Here is a 23,684-nt window from a genome sequence, read left to right as displayed (position 1 = left end):
CCTGAGTATAGACCATCAATATTAAATTCCTGGAATGCCCCGTTTAAGTTATAGGAAATGTAGCTCTCGGTGATCCCGATTCTTTTTGGGGCGATACCAGCTCGTGAAGGAAGTCTTACAGGTATGCAAGTTAGCTCTCCTCCAGAAGGAAGAAAACGGTCTCGCTCATGCCCTCTACAGGCGGCTACCCTGTAAGTCTATGTCTGACCCATTCAAGAGCCTTAAACATGACCCATCAGTGACACAATATTACCTGTGGATAGGTCATCAGTATCTGATTGGTGGGGGTCCGACATCCAATACCCCTACCGATTATCTATACGAGAAGGCACTGGCGCCCACAGTAGCGCAACGGCCTTCTCTCAGCTTTCCCTAGGCCATGTGACATCACGTTTATTGGTCACATGGCCTGGGCGCAGCTCAGCCCCACTGAAATGAATGGGGGAGAGTCAAATAGGTCATCAGTTAAAATATCTCGGGGGGCGGGGACGGGACTACGGCAATAATCCTGTATGTTAAACTTATGGTAGGAATTTTTTTCCACTTTTAACTAGAATTGTCCGATGATGTGTAATGTATTGTAAAGGCTTTAATTACAGTTTCGGAATATCACAATCCAACCATTTACCCTAAATGCTACGATGTGATACAAGAAAGAAAACCGAACGCTACTAAGAAACGAAGACATCAAAATGAATAACTTGTAACACTTCAGGTTCTCAGACCAAGGAGGATAGGGAAGGGATGAAATGGTAATGACGGCCAACTCCAGTCACCGGTCAGATGGAACCATAAGTCGAGAATCTTGCTCTTCTTCAAGGCTGTCCTAGCCATCGCCAAAAGAGGTCGTTATTTTCCACATGACTAGAAAACCAGTAGCAAGAGTTTGTTTAAGAGTCCTCCATCTACTACATCACGTAAAATAGGGCACGTCGTCTGTATGTCCAATGTCCTTTAATATGGTGAAACCTTCCCACCTTCTGAGAATGTCCCATCATGTAATGAGAAGGAGGGGGTGACAGTAAGTGGTTTGGTCCAGAAGCACAGCACCCACCATCAGCGCTGCGCCGGAAAGCATCAAGCAAGCTTTGCTCTTCTCCTAGTGAACTAGTTCTGGCTGATTTTCCACAAATGGCAGCACCCCGCTGACATAGTATGCAATGCCTAGAGAAAGTAGGGCAATAACAATGAGGAGGAGAAGGACTCTCCAAAAGCCAAGGTCCTCCACAAATTCCTGCCAAGTGGTGCGGAAGCTGGAGAGGACTCCCTCTCCCTGTTGAAGGTTTGGATTCAAGAGGGAATGACTTTCCATAGCACTGTAAGAAAAGAGGACACGTCAATGCACATCTAAGAACACATCTGCAGTCCATTAGAAAGCCTAGGCTTGGAGACTGGAATTCTCTGTAATAGGTCATACAAAAAGTTAAAGGGACACTCCCCCTATATTCTATCTCATGGCCACGTAATTGATCACTATAAAAGGTCATTTTGGGCCGAAGAGAGGCTGACTGTACTAACGGGATAGTCCAGATATAGGTCTGCCCCCCATGATCCCTACTATTTATTCTGCATATCACCTCCCATTTGCGGCTTTTGTTAGATCTACCAGACCTTAAAGGCATTGTCTGGCTGATTCATTTTAAATAACCTGGCATGGTGTAAAATAATACTAATAAGTGTACATTCACACAACCCTATTAATTTTGCCGTGGGCAAAACACGGGTCTGCAAAATACAGATGATATCCGTGCGGCATCATTTTTTTTTCTTTTTTTTTTTTTGCAGAACCTTGGACTTCAATGGGCCCATGGTCTGCATTTGTGGCCAAGAATAGGACATGTTCTATCTCTTTCGGACCGGACATACGGATGTGGAAAGCACATGGATTGACTGGACAATCCCTTTAAGGCCATTTTACACAAGAATGTTTGGTCCAACAAACACACGCTGTGCAATGGCTGCATTTACCAGACAGAAGGCTGCTCCTCTAACGTGAACTCACAGCATCATAAGGATTTATGATGCTATGAGTTCATGCCAGACAGCTGGTCTACCAGACGGTACTCACATAATGTCATGAGTCCAACAGGAGCTGACAGCATCAGAAGTCATTATAATGCTGTGAGCAGCCATCACACTGAGCAGGTCTCCAGGATCGGGCCTAAAAGGTAACTAATACGAATTCCAAGATGAACACCATCTGTAGGTATATAAGTCTTGAATAAATCAGATCAGGTGCAAATATCCCAACTTGGGCAATTAGCTGGAAACTAAAAGGGGATATTGCAGCAGTCCAGAAGGCAAAAAACGTTACATCCAGATGTTCCAGCCGAACATTCGTAATCGGGTGTCACTGCCAGACCGCTGAATATCACCCCAAGAGCAGGGTGTGCAGGCTCACTGGTTTGGGGGCAACCAAAGCCCCAAGTAGCCTAATGTGAGCCAGTAACCTAGCAGAGCATGTGCGGCATACATGCACCTTAAAAGCCCAGGTGCAGTGCAGCACAGCCGAACGCTAGTAAACACACCCTGAGCTGCCTATTAGGAACTGATAACCTACATCTAACGCGTCATACTCGATGTGTTTCATTGGTGGCAAATCATCAGGAGTACACAGAATGCGCTGGTAGGTTAGGAAGCTAGTAGGTGCAGCTGCCACACTAAAGGTGTGTGTGACCGCCCTCCGGCGCTGGAATGGCCGTAAAGCGGCCGCTCCGCTCGCCGTTTTTTAAAGGCTAAGCTCCACCCCCAGAGGGGTGGGGCTACCGACATGCGAGCGGGCAACGCTACTCAGGAGACTAAGCTCCGCCACCGAGAAAGGGGAGGGGCTAACGAGGAAGCACGAGCCAGTAGCGCTGCTCAGAAGGTGGCGTAATAGCAGAGAGCCCGCCCGGCAGCACTGCCCCCATGCCTAGAAAATGCATCTGCCCCAAGTAAATAGAAGTAGAAAGGGATGGATATTTTTTGATACAGATACCTGCCAGGAAAGGAAGGAAGGGACCAATAAGTGGGGGATAAGTAAAAAGCCACCTGTGGCTGTGGCTATAGTCAAAGGGGCCCTGATGACAAAGACCCTAATAAATATGAACAGTGACAATTGTGTATGCGCTAAAAACAGAACCTACCAGGAAAGCTGGCAAGTAGCTGTATAAGGGTACTTTCACACTTGCGGCAGGACGGATCCGACATGCTGTTCACCATGTCGGATCCGTCCTGCGGCTATTTCGCTGTGCCGCCGGACCGCCGCTCCGTCCCCATTGACTATAATGGGGACGGGGGCGGAGCTCCGGCGCAGCACGGCGAAAGGCCGCCGGACTAAAATTACTGCATGTCAGGCTTTTTAGTCTGGCGGCTATCGCCGTGCACCGCCGGAGCTCCGCCCCCGTCCCCATTATAGTCAATGGGGACGGAGCGGCGGTCCGGCAGCACAGCGAAATAGCCGCAGGACGGATCCGACATGGTGAACAGCATGTCGGATCCGTCCTGCCGCAAGTGTGAACATAGCCTAAAACCTGCAGGTGCTAAGCGCAACAATGTGACAACATCAATATGAAAATAGAGAAAGTAACACTGATAAATGATATAGAGAGTGCAAACCACTGCATAATTAATCAAAATAACAGAGTGTATGCTTGTACAGCAGGAGCAACCCCAAGGAAATTTTTCCCAGGGGTCAACTGCTGCAAACAGAGGCTAAAAAATAAATGGTGCCAACGGGACAAATATTGGAAGGAAAGGAACACTGTCCAACATAGCTATATGAAAATGACCAGCCAGACCCTTTTAGCCAAGAGAACTCCTCTATTCAAAGGGAGGGCTGCATAATGGCTATTCAATAAAGCAGGCAAATGAAATGTAATCATTCAAACCCTGGGGTCGGACAGTGCCCAGCCTAAATGTCCATTGGGCCTCCTTCTGGAGAACCCTTTGGTTGAGATTACCTCCCCTGGGGGATGGTCTGACCACTTCTACCCCCTGGAGGGTGACCACACGGACATCACCTGCATGCAGTGCATGGACATGACGTGGGATTGGGGTGTCCGCCTCCTTTCTAATGTCATTAAGGTGTTCCCCAATCCTGCAGCGGAATTTGCGGATCGTTTTACCCACGTATTGCAATCCGCATTTACAGGTGACCAGATATACCAGTCCGGACGACCTACAGTTCACAAAGGATTTGATACTGTAGGACTTGTGTGTGACTGTACTGACAAACACCTTCGCTGTTTTAATGGAGTTACATGCGATACAGCCACCGCAACGGAATGTGCCTGCTATTGAGCCCTCAAACTAGCTGCCCGAGTGTGGGGTTTGAAAAAAGCTATGGACAAGTCCGCCCTTCAAATTACGGCCTCTACGAATAAAGCTACCAGTGACAGGCCTCATAGCTGCTAGGGGAGATTTATGGCAGGAGTTTCCATGTCTTCCCCGTCAGTCATCAGGTCTGAGGCAGCACCAGGTGCCACAATCCGTCTGGTATAAGAGCCCAGCCCAGACTGTCAGTCAGGGGAGAGAGAATCCTGCTGTAGGCTCTGTACGAGTGGTCTCCGCCGGGCTGGCTGAGGGGCCACGGGGCTAGGTGCTAGCCGGGACGTTGAGGGACGCTGTGACTGTATGGCTGGAGAAAGCCGCATTTAAGTTCCACGTGTGAGCAGCGCTCGATCTAGGCGAGTCAGGGCTTGTGTTTTTGTATTAGCAAGTGCCAAGACGGACAGGTGTTCATTTTGTTTAATTTATGTTTTGTTGCTGCGTCTGGACCTGCAATCCGGCTGTTGTGAAGATAATTGTGAGAATGACCCCTGAAAAAAAGATAATCCCTCACAATATATATATTAGAAGTATCTTGCGCACAGTTTCGTGAAAATTAGAAGCTCCTTGCGCACATTTTTATCAAAAATGTACCAGGCCCATCTACCAACAACAAGTTAGCTTTTAACAGATGGGACCTACACTAAAAGACTTAACTCTATTGTGCGTCCCCTATTTAGATCTTGCACTTCAACCCATCTGCTTAGTACTTCTAATGAAAGTACCATATAGATAGATTTTACATTGCCGGGTCCGCATTTCCATTCCTGAAAAAAAACAAAACAGAACATGTCCTATTCTTGTCCGCAATTGCGGACAAGATTAGGAATATTCTATTATAGTGCTGGCGATGTGCGGTCCGCAAAATGCGAAACGCACACTGCCTGTGTCCGTGTTTTGCGGATCCGGACCCTTAACCATGTTTTCAGCATTTGCATGTGTCTGTGTGTATATGTATATATATAATGCTGTATGATCTGAACCACAGGGTGGTATGAATGATGCAGTACATAATCCTGAGTTATAGGATTGAGAATAGCTGTCACGTGCCTTCGAACATGGTGGCCAGGGAGGGTGGATATTGCAATCAGATGCACAACAGAAGAGGACAATGGACCTTTAAGATGACACTCTATACTGTCATATGACAAGCGTGCTCATACAACGGCGTGCTTTGCCTCTATGCGCATTGTTATTCTTTCCTGTAAACCACGTCCTGACGCTTCCTGCCAAGAAGGTTTTCAGTAAAGTGCAGCCAGTAATCCGAAAGTTCAAAGCATAATTCTTTGAAGAGAACACAATGTTCCCGCAGGTGGGAGGTCCTGCTACCACGACACAAGATATGGATAGATGATATATATATATATATATATATATATATATATATCATCAGATACATCTTGTAACATATACACACATGCAGAAGCCAGACTGCCAGCAGAGGGACTACCAGAATGTCTTCCATCATATGGAAGAACAGTCCATGTCAGGCACTGCTGGTGATCCAAGGGGCTCAGACCCCCGCCAAGTCTTAAGGCTGTATTACACAGTCCGATGTGTCAGGCGACTCCGTTTCCTCTTGTCAATCACCTGCTCGCTATTATATGCAGCGATCTCCTCCACACCATGGGGAGTGTAATACAGGCTTTAGAATAAAGGGGCTGTGGATCTGAGTTGCACCTCCCCCTATATAATAGTATCTATCGATAGATCTATAGGAAAATTGGATTTCAGAAGTATTTCCTCAATAATGAGAAAGCATCTTGACAGATCAGTGAGAACTGAAAATCACCCAAAGGTAGAAATGGCTGAATGGCAGGGCGGCCAACCAGACAACTTATCACAGCCAATATTTATTTTACGGACAGATTGGAAAACCATAATGAATGATAAAGATAAGTAATTCAGGTCTATAGCTCAGTATACTGATGGGAACTCATCACCGCCATATATTGCGAGCTGTAAAAAGATAATAATTGCAACAAAATAATTCATCACCAACCTCAAAAAATCATGGACTCCTATTTTTTATTTTTTGCAGGGATACAGGAAAAAAGTTACCTATTTTTACAGGCTGTCCAGAAATAGCTGGACGGTTGGCAACCCTGCTGAACGGGGGTTTAGTAGTGCTGTGAGTACCCTCTTCAGACACTCCTGTACCCCCATGGTGTAGCCATACCACAGTTTCAGAATCCATCTCTAGATTCAAAATAACATTGTAAGAGGTGAGAAGCTGACCTGTGGGCCTCATGCACTGGAGATGGAGAGAACACATTCAACTTGTGTCCTTCCATAATGTTAAGCTCTCCCGCACTGATCATCCTTTAAGAACCTATTAGACTGTACAATTATCATGAATAACCGTTCAGAGGAACAGGCTGTATAATCATGCAGCCGATAAATGAGCAAATATTCGTTCATTGGCTGATGGTCATCTTTCATCAGAATGAATGACATGATATTATCGGGCAGCACATTGGATGAGGCAATCAATACAACTGAACGAGGGAGGAACGACTGCGGTAGTGATCATTCCTCCCCAGTTCACTTTGTATCAGCAAACGAGCGACGATCAAAGTGTTTATCACCTATCGCTGCTTGTCCTGTACCAATACTGGGCAGTCTGATAGGGTCCTAAGGCCGTGTTCACATCTAACCTTTGGAGGTATACATCGGGAGTCCCCAAGACCACTCCAATGTAGATCACTGTATAAGCATATATTGACCATTGACCAAGTTTTTTCACTCTGTATAGAAGAGTGCAGAAGACCACGGTTCCCCTAAACTGTATTCCAACATATATTGGCCTAGTGTAAAAGGACGCTCTACTCCAGCTGCTGTGAAACGACAACCCCCAGCAGGCAAACATGCTCGGCTGTTCTTCTTACTCCCACAGAAGTGAACGAAGCATTCTGGGAGTTGTAGTTTCTGAACAGCCGGAGGTTGCTGATCCCTGCTCTACAGCATGGGGGTCCATGGACCTGCTTGGCTTCTGCGAACAGAAACATACAAGATAAACACCAGCAAAAGACCACCGGGTCCATCCAGACGGCCATTATAGGTGTATCCCAGGCCAGTTTACAGTCACTTACTGCTGATTTTCCGACCACCTCTGCTGGTAGTTAGTAGTAGTAGTTATACATCCACTACTCTTTTGTTAATATAATATTTTCTGAAATCGCTTCTGATCTTCCCACAGCTCATTTCAGAGGCACCGTGTGTGGAACATAAGCAAAGTGTGAACAGACCCCAAATGATCTAGTAAAAGAGAGAGGATCGGAGGGTGAAACTCTGCATAGCAGCACACACTGATAGGCCATTCCGGGTCTGTAAAAAGTGGGATGACAACCCCTTAGGCGATTATGACTGGTAGTGGTTGTCACCCAACAGTTCTTACCCATGTAAGATAACCAGTGGTTTCGGTGAGGTTACAGAAGATATGTAATATGATTGATGATAGATATATGTGCAGAATATCGGGTCACATAATCTTGCGTTCATGAAGCGGTTAATAGAGAGCGAGTCTTCGGTGACATCAGGGCACCCACATCAACCTATGTCAGAACTTACAGCACTCCCTGGCAGAGAACTATGAGCAACTAGAGCCATCTGCTGGCCACTCTGGAGAACAGCATGGGATGACACAACCCTGGGATCTCCGGAGTCATCAGAGCTCAGGTTCACTACTGTGTCTTAAAGGGATTGCCCACTCTTTATGTGATGTTTCCAGCACCCTTTGGAAAATAACTAAAGTGACTTACAAACATAATGTATGTAGAATATCTGTCCCCCTTTCCCTCCTTTGAAAACAGTCACCCAATGGTTCACACAGGTCTATCTGCATCCCTGGCTGCTAGTTGTTGGTCATGTGAACTGATCCATCTATCGATCACTGGTCTCCACTGAGCTGCGCTGCACATCCAGCCAGCAAACAGTACATTAGTAAGTGGCTTGTATTACCTTTCTCTACATAATAAATGCTATTTGCTTAAAGGGGTTGTCCCACAAAAAAAACGATTCTACAGTTTTAAAACCAGCTCCTGGATCTGAATACTTTTGTAATTGCATGTAATTAAGAATTTAGTATAGCCACTGAGCTATTCAATAAAATGTATCTGTATAGCGCCACCTGCTGTTTTTTTTCCTTATTTCTTTGATCTGCTCATTAAGCTGGCCGCACATGCTCAGTTTCATCCTTCAACTGCCTCCTGAGCTGTGATAGGGAGAGCTGAGACACGCCCCCCTGAGCTGAGGCAGAATAGACCCCCCCTGAGCCATCAGCTTGATATAAATGAATGGGGAGATCTCTGGATCCATGTGAGGTACAGGGCTGGTTCTAGCTTTGTTAGATAGAGATTCCCATGTACTATATGATGTCTGATTTCCATTTTTTACATTAATAATGGAAGAACCCCTTTAAGTTAGACAACCCCTTTAAATAATATTTGAATTCTCATCTAACTGATATAATGTATAGATAAGTCAGTGCCCATCTTCAGTCACTTAGCAGTGACTGGGAGATAACTACACTGACCATAAATATAAACACAACACTTTCGGTTTTGCTCCCATTTTGCATGAGCTGAACTCAAAGATCTGAAACCTTTTCTACATACACAAAAGACCCATTAATCTCAAATATTGTTCACAAATCTGTCTAAATCTGTGTTAGTGAGCACTTCTCCTTTGCCGAGATAATCCATCCCACCTCACGGGTGTGGCATATCCAGGTGCTGATTAGACAGCATGAATATTGCACAGGTGTGCCTTAGACTTCCCACAATAAAAGGCCACTCTGAAATGTGCACAGTTTTGCCTTACTGGGGGGAGGGTCAGAAAACCAGTCAGTATCTGGTGTGGCCACCATTTGCCTCACGCAGTGCAACACATCTCCGTCGCATAGAGCTGATCAGGTTGTTGATTGTGGCCTGTGGAATGTTGGTCCACTCCTCTTCTGTGCGAAGTTGGAGAATATTGGCAGGAACTGGAACACGCTGTCGTATACGCCGATCCAGAGCATCCCAAACATGCTCAATGGGTGACATGTCCGGTGAGTATGCCGGCCATGCAAGAACTGGGATGTGTTCAGCTTCCAGGAATTGTGTACAGATCCTTGCAATATGGGGCCGTGCATTATCATGCTGCAACATGAGGTGATGGTCGTGGATGAATGGCACAACAATGGGCCTCAGGATCTCGTCACGGTATCTCTGTGCATTCAAAATGCCATCAATAAAATGCACCTGTGTTCGTTGTCCATAACATACACCTGCCCATACCATAACCCCACCGCCACCATGGGCCACTCGATCCACAACGTTGACGTTAGCAAACCGCTCACCCACACAACGCCAAACACGCTGTCTGCCATCTGCCCTGAACAGTGATAACCGGGACTCATCCGTGAACAGAACGCCTCTCCAACGTGCCAGACGCCATCGAATGTGAGCATTTGCCCACTTAAGTCGGTTACGACGACGAACTGCAGTCAGGTCCAGACCCCGATGAGGACGAGGAGCATGCGGATGAGCTTCCCTGAGACGGTTTCTGACAGTTTGTGCAGAAATTCGTTGGTTATGCAAACCGATTGTTGCTGCAGCTCTCCAGGTGGCTGGTCTCAGACGATCATGGAGGTGAACATGCTGGATGTGGAGGTCCTGGGCTGGTGTGGTTACACGTGGTCTGTGGTTGTGAGGCCGGTTGGATGTACTGCCAAATTCTCTGAAACGCCTTTGGAGACGGTTTATGGTAGAGAAATAAATATTCATTGCACAGGCAACATCTCTGGTAGACATTCCTGCAGTCAGCATGCCAATTGCACGCTCCCTCAAACGTTGCGACATCTGTGGCTGTGTGATCAAACTGCACATTTCAGAGTGGCCTTTTATTGTGGGCAATCTAAGGCACACCTGTGCAATATTCATGCTGTCTAATCGGCACCTTGATATGCCACACCTGTGAGGTGGGATGGATTATCTTGGCAAAGGAGAAGTGCTCACTAACACAGATTTAGACAGATTTGTGGACAATATGTGAGAGTAATGGGTCTTTTGTGTACGTGGAAAATGTTTCAGGTCTTTGAGTTCAGCTCATGCAAAATGGGAGCAAAACTGAAAGTGTTGTGTTTATACTTTTGTTCAGTGTATTAACCACCTCCGGACCGCTGTACGCACAGACGCGTCCTGGAGGTGGTTGATTCATTCCGCCTGGACGCGCCGGCGCGTCCTCTCGCGAGACGCGAGATTTCCTGTGAACGCGCGCACACAGGCGCGCGCGTTCACAGGATCGGAAGGTAAGCGAGTGGATCTCCAGCCTGCCAGCGGCGATCGTTCGCTGGCAGGCTGGAGATGTGATTTTTTTAACCCCTAACAGGTATATTAGACGCTGTTTTGATAACAGCGTCTAATATACCTGCTACCTGGTCCTCTGGTGGTCCCCTTTGTTTGGATCGACCACCAGAGGACACAGATAGCTCAGCAATATGTAGCACCAAGCACCACACTACACTCCCCCCCTGTCACTTATTAACCCCTTATTCGCCCCTGATCACCCCATATAGACTCCCTGATCACCCCCCTGTCATTGATTACCCCCCTGTCATTGATCACCCCCCTGTAAAGCTCCATTCAGATGTCCGCATGATTTTTACGGATCCACTGATAGACTGATCGGATCCGTAAAAATCATAGGGACGTCTGAATGGAGCCTTACAGGGGAGTGATCAATGACTGTGGTGATCACCCCATATAGACTCCCTGATCACCCCCCTGTCATTGATTACCCCCCTGTAAAGCTCCATTCAGATGTCCGCATGATTTTTACGGATCCACTGATAGACTGATCGGATCCGCAAAATGCATACGGACGTCTGAATGGAGCCTTACAGGGGCGTGATCAATGACTGTGGTGATCACCCCATATAGACTCCCTGATCACCCCCCTGTCATTGATCACCCCCCTGTCATTGATCCCCCCCCCCCCCCCCCTGTAAGGCTCCATTCAGACATTTTTTTGGCCCAAGTTAGCGGAATTTATTTATTTTTTCTTACAAAGTCTCATATTCCACTAACTTGTGTCAAAAAATTAAATCTCACATGAACTCACCATACCCCTCACGGAATCCAAATGCGTAAAATTTTTTAGACATTTATATTCCAGACTTCTTCTCACGCTTTAGGGCCCCTAGAATGCCAGGGCAGTATAAATACCCCACATGTGACCCCATTTTGGAAAGAAGACACCCCAAGGTATTCCGTGAGGGGCATATTGAGTCCATGAAAGATTGAAATTTTTGTCCCAAGTTAGCAGAAAGGGAGACTTTATTTTTTTCTCACAAAGTCTCCCTTTCTGCTAACTTGGGACAAAAATTTCAATCTTTCATGGACTCAATATGCCCCTCACGGAATACCTTGGGGTGTCTTCTTTCCAAAATGGGGTCACATGTGGGGTATTTATACTGCCCTGGCATTTTAGGGGCCCTAAAGCGTGAGAAGAAGTCTGGGATCCAAATGTCTAAAAATGCCCTCATAAAAGGAATGTGGGCCCCTTTGCGCATCTAGGCTGCAAAAAAGTGTCACACATCTGGTATCGCCGTATTCAGGAGAAGTTGGGCAATGTGTTTTGGGGTGTCATTTTACATATACCCATGCTGGGTGAGAGAAATATCTTGGCAAAAGACAACTTTTCCCATTTTTTTATACAAAGTTGGCATTTGACCAAGATATTTATCTCACCCAGCATGGGTATATGTAAAATGACACCCCAAAACACATTCCTCAACTTCTCCTGAGTACGGAGATACCAGATGTGTGACACTTTTTTGCAGCCTAGGTGGGCAAAGGGGCCCATATTCCAAAGAGCACCTTTCGGATTTCACAGGTCATTTTTTACAGAATTTGATTTCAAACTCCTTACCACACATTTGGGCCCCTAGAATGCCAGGGCAGTATAACTACCCCACAAGTGACCCCATTTTGGAAAGAAGAGACCCCAAGGTATTTCGTGATGGGCATAGTGAGTTCATAGAACTTTTTATTTTTTGTCACAAGTTAGTGGAATATGAGACTTTGTAAGAAAAAAAAAAAAAAAAATCATCATTTTCCGCTAACTTGTGACAAAAAATAAAAAGTTCTATGAACTCACTATGCCCATCAGCGAATACCTTAGGGTGTCTACTTTCCGAAATGGGGTCATTTGTGGGGTGTTTGTACTGTCTGGCCATTGTAGAACCTCAGGAAACATGACAGGTGCTCAGAAAGTCAGAGCTGCTTCAAAAAGCGGAAATTCACATTTTTGTACCATAGTTTGTAAACGCTATAACTTTTACCCAAACCATTTTTTTTTTACCCAAACATTTTTTTTTTATCAAAGACATGTAGAACAATAAATTTAGAGAAAAATTTATATATGGATGTCGTTTTTTTTGCAAAATTTTACACCTGAAAGTGAAAAATGTCATTTTTTTTGCAAAAAAATCGTTAAATTTCGATTAATAACAAAAAAAGTAAAACTGTCAGCAGCAATGAAATACCACCAAATGAAAGCTCTATTAGTGAGAAGAAAAGGAGGTAAAATTCATTTGGGTGGTAAGTTGCATGACCGAGCAATAAACGGTGAAAGTAGTGTAGGTCAGAAGTGTAAAAAGTGGCCTGGTCTTTCAGGGTGTTTAAGCACTGGGGGCTGAGGTGGTTAACAAAACCCTTTTTTTTTTTTACCAGAAGACCAAATACAAAGTGAAATAAAGTTATCCACTTTAAGTCCTCATGCACACGACCGTGTCCGTTTTGTGGTCTGCAAATCACAGATCTGCAAAATATGGATGCGATCTGTGTGCTGTCTGCTATTTGATGGTCCATGGTCCACGTTTGGCAGACATATGGTAGCAGAAACCTCACGGATGATTTGTGCGCTTTCTGCAACCGTATGTCCATTCTGCAAAAAGATAGAACATGTCCTATACGTGCCCGCAAAATGCAGAACACTGACCCAGTGAAGTCAATGGGTCCGCAAAAAATGCAGATGCAAAACGGACGTTATCTGCAATTTGTGGACTGCAAATACATAATCATGTGCAGGAGGCCTTACAGCACTGACTACATTCACATCATTTCAAAGATGTCTGTCGGAGGTATACATAGAGAGTATTTCAGGATGTATACCTCCGGCAGAAGGCTATGGCTTAGTCATACAGCACTATGGATGGCAACACTGCAAGGTGTGTGGGATTAGCTGCGATTTGGAACACAGCAAAATAAAAAATAAATGCTTGACAGTACATGCCCCAACCAATTGGTGTCCTCCTGCAATCACAGTAGGACTGTAGTCCAAAAAAAGGACTGATGGCAAACACCCTACCTCTTGGCAGCGGATGTGCAGGGACAAAACTAGTTCAGGATCTGACAGTGGCACAGTCACTGTACTATGTTTACATCAGGTCTCATTTATACAACCGTATTTTTGGTCCACATCCGATCTGCATTTTTTTGCGGATCAGATACGGACACCTTCATTTCCACAAAAAATCTGTATGTCCGTTTTGTGACCCCGCAAAAATGATAGAACATGTCCTATTCTTGTCTGTTTTGCGGACAAGAATTGGCATCGTTACAATGGACATACGGACGTCATCCGTTTTTTTTTTTTTTGAGAAATAAACCCTTATTAATAGGTTTTTTGAGAGTTCTATAACTCAGAATATCTAAGAATTTGACGGCTCGTGTAACGACTATTTTAAAAGTAATTCGACTGTACGCACGCGATTGCCCGGAATCTATACTGTATTACCGGCGGCAGAATTTCTGGCTCCACCTGTCGGCCGGTTATGAATCAGAACATAGATTGAAACAGAAAGCTACAGGAAGTAAACCAGAACCTGAATTGCATCAGATGGGCACGTACGAGCTAATGTGTAACCGCAGTTATACCACAAGCAAAGGTCGCTTTCACTGCTGTGAATACCAAGTAAGAATTCGTCTCATGTGGTCAAAGTCACCGTCCGGGTCAAGAAAAAATAAAAAAAGCACATTAACTGGGGAATGAACTGTCACTTACCAATGCCCTCCTTTTCATCAGAAAAAGTTGCAGATCCATCAATTCTTGGGGTCCTATTCGGTCATCCAAGATGTCCGCGCCACTTCTTACACGGTACATCGGTAGGCCAAGACAATTCTTACTTGTCCAGCCTTGATCACGTGAGCAGTGCTAGCCAATCCAAGGACCGCAGGAATGGTCTTGGACTACCAAACGCACGGCAAGCATCCGACAGTCTGAGAAACGGTGTGGACATCTTGGAGGGCAGAAGAGGAGCCCAGGAAGTGATGGATCTGCAGCTAGATGGTCACCAGGTAAGTGTTCTGTCCATTCCCCAGTTAAAAAGAATGTTTTTTCTTGAACCAGAGGGTCACTTTAAAGATTTCCTGTGGTGTGGGGGAAAAGTAGATATTGCGATTTCATGATGTATCACAGTACATGGATTGAGGACCTCTTAGAAGACAATTCTCCCTACTTCCTTCATACCCCTGGCTCTCGGTTCATGTGCAGTAAACTCTGCTCCAGTTTACAACAAAAAAATAAAAAATACCGTAAGGAATTGCCTACATGACAATTCCCTCCATGATGTTTGTTGCCGGCGTCACTTTTAGCTTGGTGCCGCTGTGTATGTAAAATTCCTGTTTCCCTGTAATTAAACGTTCTCCACTAGGAATGATGACACATTGCTGGGATCCTGTACAATGGGAAGGACTACTTATGATTCTTCATAACTGCCCCCTGCAGAGTGGCGCGCCCGTCCTCTGGGAGGGGGACGAAGCTTCCTTCATTCCCGGGATCAGATGGTGCCCCACTGATCATGAAGTGATGGCCTATGCCTGTGACAGGTCACCTCTTGTTAGGATGGGAATATCCCTTTGAGATAACTATTCTGTGTTCAGTAAGTAGTAGTGAGGGCTCAAGCTTGCAACAGAAAATGAAAAGCATTCCCCAAGAGTTGATCCATAAGGGAGAGGTAAACCTGTATTCACATGTCGCTGTAGACAGATCTAAAGGGGGTTTTCTGGGGCATCTTGATGGTCTATCCTCAGAATAGATCTTCAGTATCTGATCGGTGGAGGGTTGACTCCCAACACCCGCACCGATCAGTTGCTGGAAGGGGCTGCGGCCTCTGACTTGGCCGGTGAAGTCACATCCATGGACTTTAGGCATTCACGGGAAAGGGATTGAGCTGCAACCCCAAGCACAGCCACTATACAACATGCACCTGGTAAGCTACGAAAAGTGCTCCGGCTTCTTCAAACAGCTGATCGGTGGAGGGTTGACTCCCAACACCCGCACCGATCAGTTGCTGGAAGGGGCTGCGGCCTCTGACTTGGCCGGTGAAGTCACATCCATGGACTTTAGGCATTCACGGGAAAGGGATTGAGCTGCAACCCCAAGCACAGCCACTATACAACATGCACCTGGTAAGCTACGAAAAGTGCTCCGGCTTCTTCAAACAGCTGATCGGTGGAGGGTTGACTCCCAACACCCGCACCGATCAGTTGCTGGAAGGGGCTGCGGCCTCTGACTTGGCCGGTGAAGTCACATCCATGGACTTTAGGCATTCACGGGAAAGGGATTGAGCTGCAACCCCAAGCACAGCCACTATACAACATGCACCTGGTAAGCTACGAAAAGTGCTCCGGCCTCTTCAAACAGCTGATCGGCGGAGGTGTTGAGAGTTAGACCCCTGTTGATTAGATATTGAGGACATTGAGGATAGGTCATCAATATGTAATTTGTGCAAAATCCCTTTAAAGAAGCACCCCCACCAAAAATGTTTATTCTCTGCTTGTTAGAAAGGTACAGGATGTAAACTGTAGTGAAGGTATTCTTATTACCAGTGACTGTATTTGTTAGAACCTCCCTTCTGATCCTCAGCTGTGTCATGTGACCAGCACTCTGGCTTTCCAAACAACATAGTAGCTTATGTGTGGACTGGAAGTCAGTTTCTCTATGTATTCCTATGGGAGCCTCAATGTCAGTCTCATAGGAATGAATAGAAAAAGTAACTGACCTCCTGTCCTGGTCACATGACACAGCTGAGGATCAGAAGGGAGGTTATAACTCACAAATACAGTCACTAGTAAGATTACATTTTGTACCTTTCTAACAGGTCAGAGAATAAACATTTTTGGGGAGTGCTTTTTTAAAGTATAACTGTCGTATTTCTTTTTTTTTGTATTGGATTGTGGTGATTAATATCTCCTTGGTGGCCCTATTTCAACTTTTCACTGTGTATTCAATTACCCCTTAATTCCACATTTTTGTCCCCTGTACTGCCTACTTTTACCTGTGCTTATAATAGGGTTGGATTCGTACTTGTTCTATTAACCCCTCATCAAATGCCGTTTAGGTTTCTGTGCTAATAGTATTAATTAAATGCTGTGCTCTTTTGATTACCACATGGTGACATCATTTCAGGCTCTTCTGATGACACGTTAACACTGAGGAGCAAAGGCAGAAGTTAGAGAAGAGACAATTATTATGAAGGAATAGAAACTGCTCCCAACATACCAATCTTCCTCAGTGGATCCTTCCGACAGAGTGCTGTGCCCCTTTTCCATCAGCAGCTCAGAGCACTGGACGTACCGTTCACTTTCGACAGTTTGCATGGTTTCCATCTTGGAGTGAGTGCCCCTGTTGAAGCCCTTCACCTCTTGTTCCTCCAAGGATTCTAACATGCGGATAACCTCTTTATTCACCCCCCTGCGCTTTGCCAGAACAAGTGGGGTAGCGCCTTGGTGATTGCTGGAAGAACATGAGAATTATAGAATGTGTTAAAAAAAAAAAAATGCAATAGGTGTTAATTAACAATTTACTACCATTTTGTTTTTACAGCTACTATGCAAACTGTGTCTCCATGGTAACAGACAACAAACTCTGTAGTCAGATCCTGCAGTCATATTACCTTCAATCCGTCCTCTACTTCTGGCCAACTGTGTTAGCACAAAGCACAGGATGAGGACATGATAAAGAGTCAGATTTTGTTGCCCTTTTGCCCCAAATACAGTTGCTTTTTTGTTGTTGTTAAAAAAAGATTATATTTCCACAAATTTCATTGACATTTCTGTAACACCTGAATGTGCAAGCAGTGCAGAAACGCAGAAAAAGATCAAGTCTCAATCCAGCTTCAGCCCGATTCAGATGGACTTATTTGAACGGTGTTGTCCATCCAATTAAAATGTTCCTGCCTGAAAATGGTGTAAAATAAGTAATCATGATAATAATAAAAAAAAATGCTAAAAAAAAAGTAATACTTGCCTCCCTGATCCCCCAATGCCTGTCTTCTAACGCCACCTGGGTCCCCCACCAGTTTCTACTTCCTGGGTCCTTTCAAAACAGGAAACAGGACCACTCATAGCTAGGAGACCAGCAGAGGACCCGGGAAGCGTCAGAATGAGAGCGGCAGTGAATCGGTAAAGGGAGAGTTAGGCTACTTTCACACTTGCGCTTGATCGGATCCGATCATATTAATGCAGACGGAGGCTCCGTTCAGTACGGATCCGTCTGCATTAATAACTTAGAAAAATTTCTAAGAGCGAAAGTAGCCTGAGCTGATCCGTTCAGACTTTCAATGTAAAGTCAATGGGGGACGGATCCGCTTGAAGATTGAGCCATATGGTGTCATCTTCAAGCGGATCCGTTCCCATTGACTTACATTGTAAGTCTGGACGGATCCGCTCGCCTCCGCACGGCCAGGCGGACACCCGAACGCTGCAAGCATCCATTCAGACTGCATCAGGGCTGGACGGAAGCGTTCTGCTCCGCTCGTGAGCCCCCTCAAACGGAGCTCACGAGCGGACAGCAGAACGCTAGTGTGAAAGTAGCCTTACTTCTTGGATTCAATTCTGAGCCTTTTTAGAAATAATTTTAAATCATTGACTTGAATGTGGCTAAGCTGAAACCAGGTCATGTGACCGACATACGGTGACGTTACATGGCCTAGGAAGAGGCCACGGTGCCCATGGAGTGCCACGGCCTCTATAAACAGCTGACCGTCGGGGGTCCCGGGAATCAGACCCCTACCATATGACCTTGAGGATCAGTCATCAGTATTAAAGGGGTATTCCCATCTGAGACAATGGGGGCATATCGGTAGGATATGTCCTCATTGTCTCATAGGTGAGGGTCCCACCACTGGGACCCACACCTATATCAAGAACCGAGCGGGGAAGGATTTCCCGGCCACCAGCGAGCACTCTGCCCATAGAAGTGAATGGGAGCGCACTGCGCTTGCGTGGCCACTGCTCCCATTCATTTCTATAGGGGCCGACGGAAATAACCGAGCCAGCACATGCGCAGTGCGCCCTCCACCGCTTTCAGGGCTCTGTTCTCTGTGTAGGTGTGGGTGCATCTGGGACCCGCACCTATGAGACAATGGGAGCATTGAAATGTGGTCATATAATAGCTGTCAGAAACCAGTCTGTGTGTGCTTTTTTTTATTTTATTGCATCTTGGCTATGGATGCTCCTGCAGGGAATGTGTGTGTAGCGGTAACCTACAGAGGAGATCTGGGCCATGAAACCTTCCAATGACTGCTTGTAGTAGTGCAGCCTGCTAGTCGGTCTCTATCCAAGCAGTAGGTCTGATCATGTATCATGTGATAGAACACGCGATCCTACATGCACGTTCTTCATTGGTAGCAGGAAAGATATCGGAGCTCATGCCCCTGGATGCTGTCAACTCACCAAATATCAATTTTGAGGCCATTGGAGACCAGGAACTGTATGGTGTCCACGTGGCCGCACAGGTGCAGGGCAGTGTTCCCCTGATAGTCGGTGGCGAGGAGATCTGCTCCAAATTTGTGCAGTAGTTGGCAGATGTCTACGTTGCCTCTGGCTGCAGCCAGATGAAGTCCCGTGCGGCCCCGGCTGTCCCGGATATTGGGATCGAATCCGCTTTCTAGAAGGCGCTTGGAGTAGGTGAAGTCCCCATCAATGCAGGCCTGCAGCAGGGGAACGTTGGTCTGGGATGAATCGTTCACAAAGACGTAGGACATGTCTGTATCTTGATGTGCTGGAATTAGGAAGAGAGAAAACCAGGGGATCAATGAGGGACAAATACAATACAAATCTGCATAATCATAGTTAGGGCTCATTCAGACGGCCGCATGCTGTCCGCAAAAATGCGGACAGTTCAGCATGTCTGCAAAAAAAAAACAACGGATTGCATTCCGTTTTTTTGCTGATCCATAGACTTCATGTTTAATTTTTTTGCTAATTTTTTTGCTGAGCCGTGCAATGGAAGAAAAGGGCCCCATAAAAGTGAATGGGACAGCATTTAATCCGCAAAAAAATGGATCCGCATTTTTGCGGACAGCATACGGCCGTCTGAATGAGCTCTTATGATGAGGTCCAAATTAAAGGGGTAAGTCCTGATCCCCCACTCTAATCATCAGGGAAACGGACACATCAATCACTGCAAGCAAGGAGCTTTATGGGTTCTGCAGTCCTGACCATCTCCAGGGACCGCAAATTATAGAGTCAGCATGTGAACGCTCCCCTAAAGACCAGGCTGGTTTGGTTTGCTGCCCTTAGTAGACCGCAGGCAGGTAACAAACGACAGATCTGCACCCCAGCCGCTCCCCAAACACGACTTCTGCCAATGCATTACAAAGCACAATACCAATTTCCCATGAAACACATAATACAGAATTAAAGGGGCCGGCTGCTTTGTGCCTACATTTCTGTAATGATTCACAGCCTTAGGCCTCCTTCACACAACCGTATTTCCGGTATGCATCCGATCAGCATTTTCTGTTTATCGCACACAGACCCATTCATTTCTGTGGCAGCACAAAAAAACGTGGACAGCACCCAGACTTCATCTGTGCGCGCTCTGTGCGCTGTGGATTTTAGAACATGCCTCACTCCTGTCCGTTTTGTCTGTGAAAGTGCTGGATGCACACGGCCGGTATCTGCATTAGGCAGAAAGCAAAACGGATATGGCCGTCTGAATGCAGTCTTATGAAAATAATAATAAAAAAATGAAATAAAAAAAAACTAGAGAGTTTATTGGAATAGAAATAAAAACGGACAGAAACCCAGTATTAAATGTAAAGCCGTAAAACCCCAAATAGCAAGGGTGCAGAGGTGGGGTAAGGTGTAGGGAGGAGCGCACTTCTGTTTTAGAAGTTCACGTTCGGGTTCCGGTTACCGCAGAATTGCGTTATGGATAACGCTAAGGATCCATAACGCAATTCTGCGGAGAGCGAACTTCTAAAACAGAAGTTTCGCTCATCCCCAGTAAGGTGTAGAACAGGGATCAGCGAACTCCAGCTGTTCTGAAACTACAACTCCCAGAATGCTTCATTCACTTCTAGGGGAGTTACAAGAATAGCTGAGTAAGTGTGCATGCTGGGAGTTGTAGTTTCACAGCAGCCGGAGTGCCGAAGGTGGCTGATCTCTGGTGTACAATACCTGGCACAGGTGCTAGCGCCTATAGACTTGACACCATCCCCGCTGCCTCAGACACCAGTATTTACCGGGGCTAAAGCACATGTTGCATCCTCAGAGTTCATACTGATGCCCTATCCTGCCTCTGGATAGGTCATCAGTATATAATCGGTGGGGTCTGACACCCGGGACCCCCGCTGATCATCGGTTTGAGAAGGCACCAGAGCTCGCGGCAGCGCCGTGGCCTGTCCGGCTTTGCCTTGGCCAATGATCTCGCGTTCACCGGTCACATGACCTAGGCGCAGCTCAGCCCTGCCCTGCCCTCTAACCCGTCTTCTTATCTAAGTGAAGATAAGAGTCACAACCAGCACTTCACAGGTAAACACCGGAAGGTGTGACCGGCCCAGATCCCTCACAAATGACATTTATATGTCCCCACCACTACAGCGGGGAGGAGGAGGTTAAACAGAGGGGTGGTCCTGCAGGCTGCCACCCAATTCAGAGTCTATGGGGCCGACGGTCACAGCCGGGACTCAACCACCTCCTCACTGTGCTCGTGCGGTAAGGAGAAACTGGGGGGCTCAGGACCCTATTCTAGTGACTGGTGGGGGGTCCCAACAATCAGACATTAGTCAGGACCTTCTATTCAAGAACCACTTCAGAAAAGCAGCAGCAGCAGCACTCCGATGGTGTGTATTCACTGCATGCCACCCAGATGCCCCAGTCCCTCCATGGCACCATCTTCACCTTGCTGTTTCCTTTAGTTGTGCTGCTCCATTGCATTGCATTGCATTTTTTATTCAAAATCCAGGAAGCTCTGGATGAACAAGTGCCACCAAAAAGCAACATCTGAATATTTATTGCAGGAGAAGAGAGGGATAAACATTTTAACGGACGGCAGTTTCTTATCCAAATCATGTTCGCATCTGAAAGTAATATGTAATCTATGGGAGCCACCAACACAGAATACTGAATGGCAGCGGTATGCTGTTAGGACCGGGTACTAGGGTGGCATCCTCCAATACTGGCTACAAGGGTGGCACAAGACCTGGCAGGCACGCCATTGTGGAGGAAAAGCTGAGGATCCAATCACCTTGTCTCCGCTCAATGGCTGATGTGGTGCCACCCCAAAAGGTCCTAATGGTGGGCACCTACTGGCACACAAAAGGCCGTGTCTGCTTTGTTTGGGCTCTGCTAACCCGGTATTGTGGGCACAGACTCTGGTGTGACATTACCCAATCTATCATCCATGATGACAACTGAGGACCGGGCAGTGCCACTTGGCATCCTGACCACAGTAACTGACTGATGCCAACCTGACAGTGAAGAAAGGCATACCATGGCTGGAGTGGCACATCAGTGCGGCACTGATCGGGTAGACTGCACATGATGCCAGGCTGGGCACAGCGTGGGCAGCCCGGGCACAGCGTGGACAGACCGGGCACAGCATGGGCAGCCCGGGCACAGCGTGGGCAGCCCGGGCACAGCGTGGGCAGCCCGGGCACAGCCTCCAGGCCCAGGCCGCCCCCTCTCCAGAGCTGCTTGCCGACCCACATCCCGGTTCAGCAGCGGAAGCAGCGCTCCAGGAAAGGCCAAGGTCGGCCTCCATGATGCAAGTACCTCCCGGTGACACACACAGCGAGGTGCACTTACCGGCCCCCTGGGGAACACACGGTCCTCGGCCGCTGGTATCTATGATGTTATTGTATGCTGACCGCTGGCGAGGAAGAGCAGCGACAAGATCCGTATGATCAAAGGAATAGCGACACCCAGCGGCCGCCACCGGGCATTACAGCTACACGGGGCAGAGACACAGCAGAAGGAAGGGCTTTGACAAGGAGTGTAATTTTAGCGAGGTCATGGACATGTGATCAGTCACGTGTGTGGGAGGAGTTAGGCTCCAGGACTATTTATCTATTTTCTGCTTCTTCTGTGAGCAATTCATAGAGGTGTGCGCCCCCCTCAGGCTGTAAACGGAAAATCAGGGCCGCCTGACCCACACAGATCTACACTCTATATTTTACACACACAGCTCTGCCCTGTATACTCTACACACAGCTCTGCACTGTATATTTTACACACACAGCTCTGCCCTGTATACTCTACACACAGCTCTGCACTGTATATTTTACACACACGGCTCTGCACTGTATATTTTACACACACAGCTCTACACTGTATATTTTACACGCACAGCCCTGCCCTGTATATTTTACACACACAGCTCTGCACTGTATACTCTACACACAGCCCTGCACTATATATTTTACACACACGCAGCTCTGCCCTGTATATTTTACACACATAGCTCTGCCCTGTATATTTTACACACACGGCTCTGCACTGTATATTTTACACACACGGCTCTGCACTGTATATTTTACACACACAGCTCTACACTGTATATTTTACACACACAGCTCTGCCCTGTATATTTTACACGCACAGCCCTGCCCTGTATATTTTACACACACAGCTCTGCACTGTATACTCTACACACAGCCCTGCACTATATATTTTACACACACGCAGCTCTGCCCTGTATATTTTACACACATAGCTCTGCCCTGTATATTTTACACACACGGCTCTGCACTGTATATTTTACACACACGGCTCTGCACTGTATATTTTACACACACGGCTCTGCGCTGTATATTTTACACACACGGCTCTGCCCTGTATATTTTACACACACGGCTCTGCACTGTATATTTTACACACACGGCTCTGCACTGTATATTTTACACACACGGCTCTGCGCTGTATATTTTACACACACAGCTCTGCACTGTATACTCTACACACAGCTCTGCACTGTATATTTTACACACACAGCTCTACACTGTATATTTTACACACACAGCTCTGCACTGTATATTTTACACACACAGCTCTGCACTGTATACTCTACACACAGCTCTGCACTGTATATTTTACACACAC

At 46.5% G+C, this 23,684-nt stretch overlaps 1 protein-coding gene across 1 annotated transcript; it reads right to left on the bottom strand.

Annotated features, from left to right (window-relative positions):
• Positions 1-463: 463 nt before the first annotated feature.
• On the bottom strand, positions 464-22,543 carry ANKRD46 (ankyrin repeat domain 46). Its single transcript, XM_040432606.1, has 4 exons — positions 22,392-22,543; positions 19,032-19,359; positions 16,858-17,091; positions 464-1,316 (listed from the first exon to the last, which is right to left on the bottom strand). Exons 2-4 carry the CDS (start codon positions 19,340-19,342, stop codon positions 1,100-1,102), a joined length of 762 nt encoding a protein of 253 aa, XP_040288540.1. The 5' UTR covers positions 19,343-19,359; positions 22,392-22,543; the 3' UTR covers positions 464-1,099.
• Between the last annotated feature and the right edge of the window lie 1,141 nt (positions 22,544-23,684).

This window comes from Bufo bufo, chromosome 5, assembly GCF_905171765.1.
Source record: "Bufo bufo chromosome 5, aBufBuf1.1, whole genome shotgun sequence".
In the NCBI taxonomy this organism is placed as follows: Eukaryota; Metazoa; Chordata; class Amphibia; order Anura; family Bufonidae; genus Bufo; species Bufo bufo.
This window is presented reverse-complemented; position numbering and strand designations above follow the sequence as displayed.

Bases quoted from the DNA above. Each gene is read 5' to 3' on its own strand.
- ANKRD46 (XM_040432606.1), bottom strand. From the start codon at position 19,342: ATGTCCTACGTCTTTGTGAACGATTCATCCCAGACCAACGTTCCCCTG. The intron at 17,092-19,031 runs GTGAGTTGACAG...ATGTTCTTCCAG, and splicing joins GGCCTCAAAATTGATATTTG to CAATCACCAAGGCGCTACCC. The intron at 1,317-16,857 runs GTATGTTGGGAG...CTTTTCTTACAG, and splicing joins GGATCCACTGAGGAAGATTG to TGCTATGGAAAGTCATTCCC.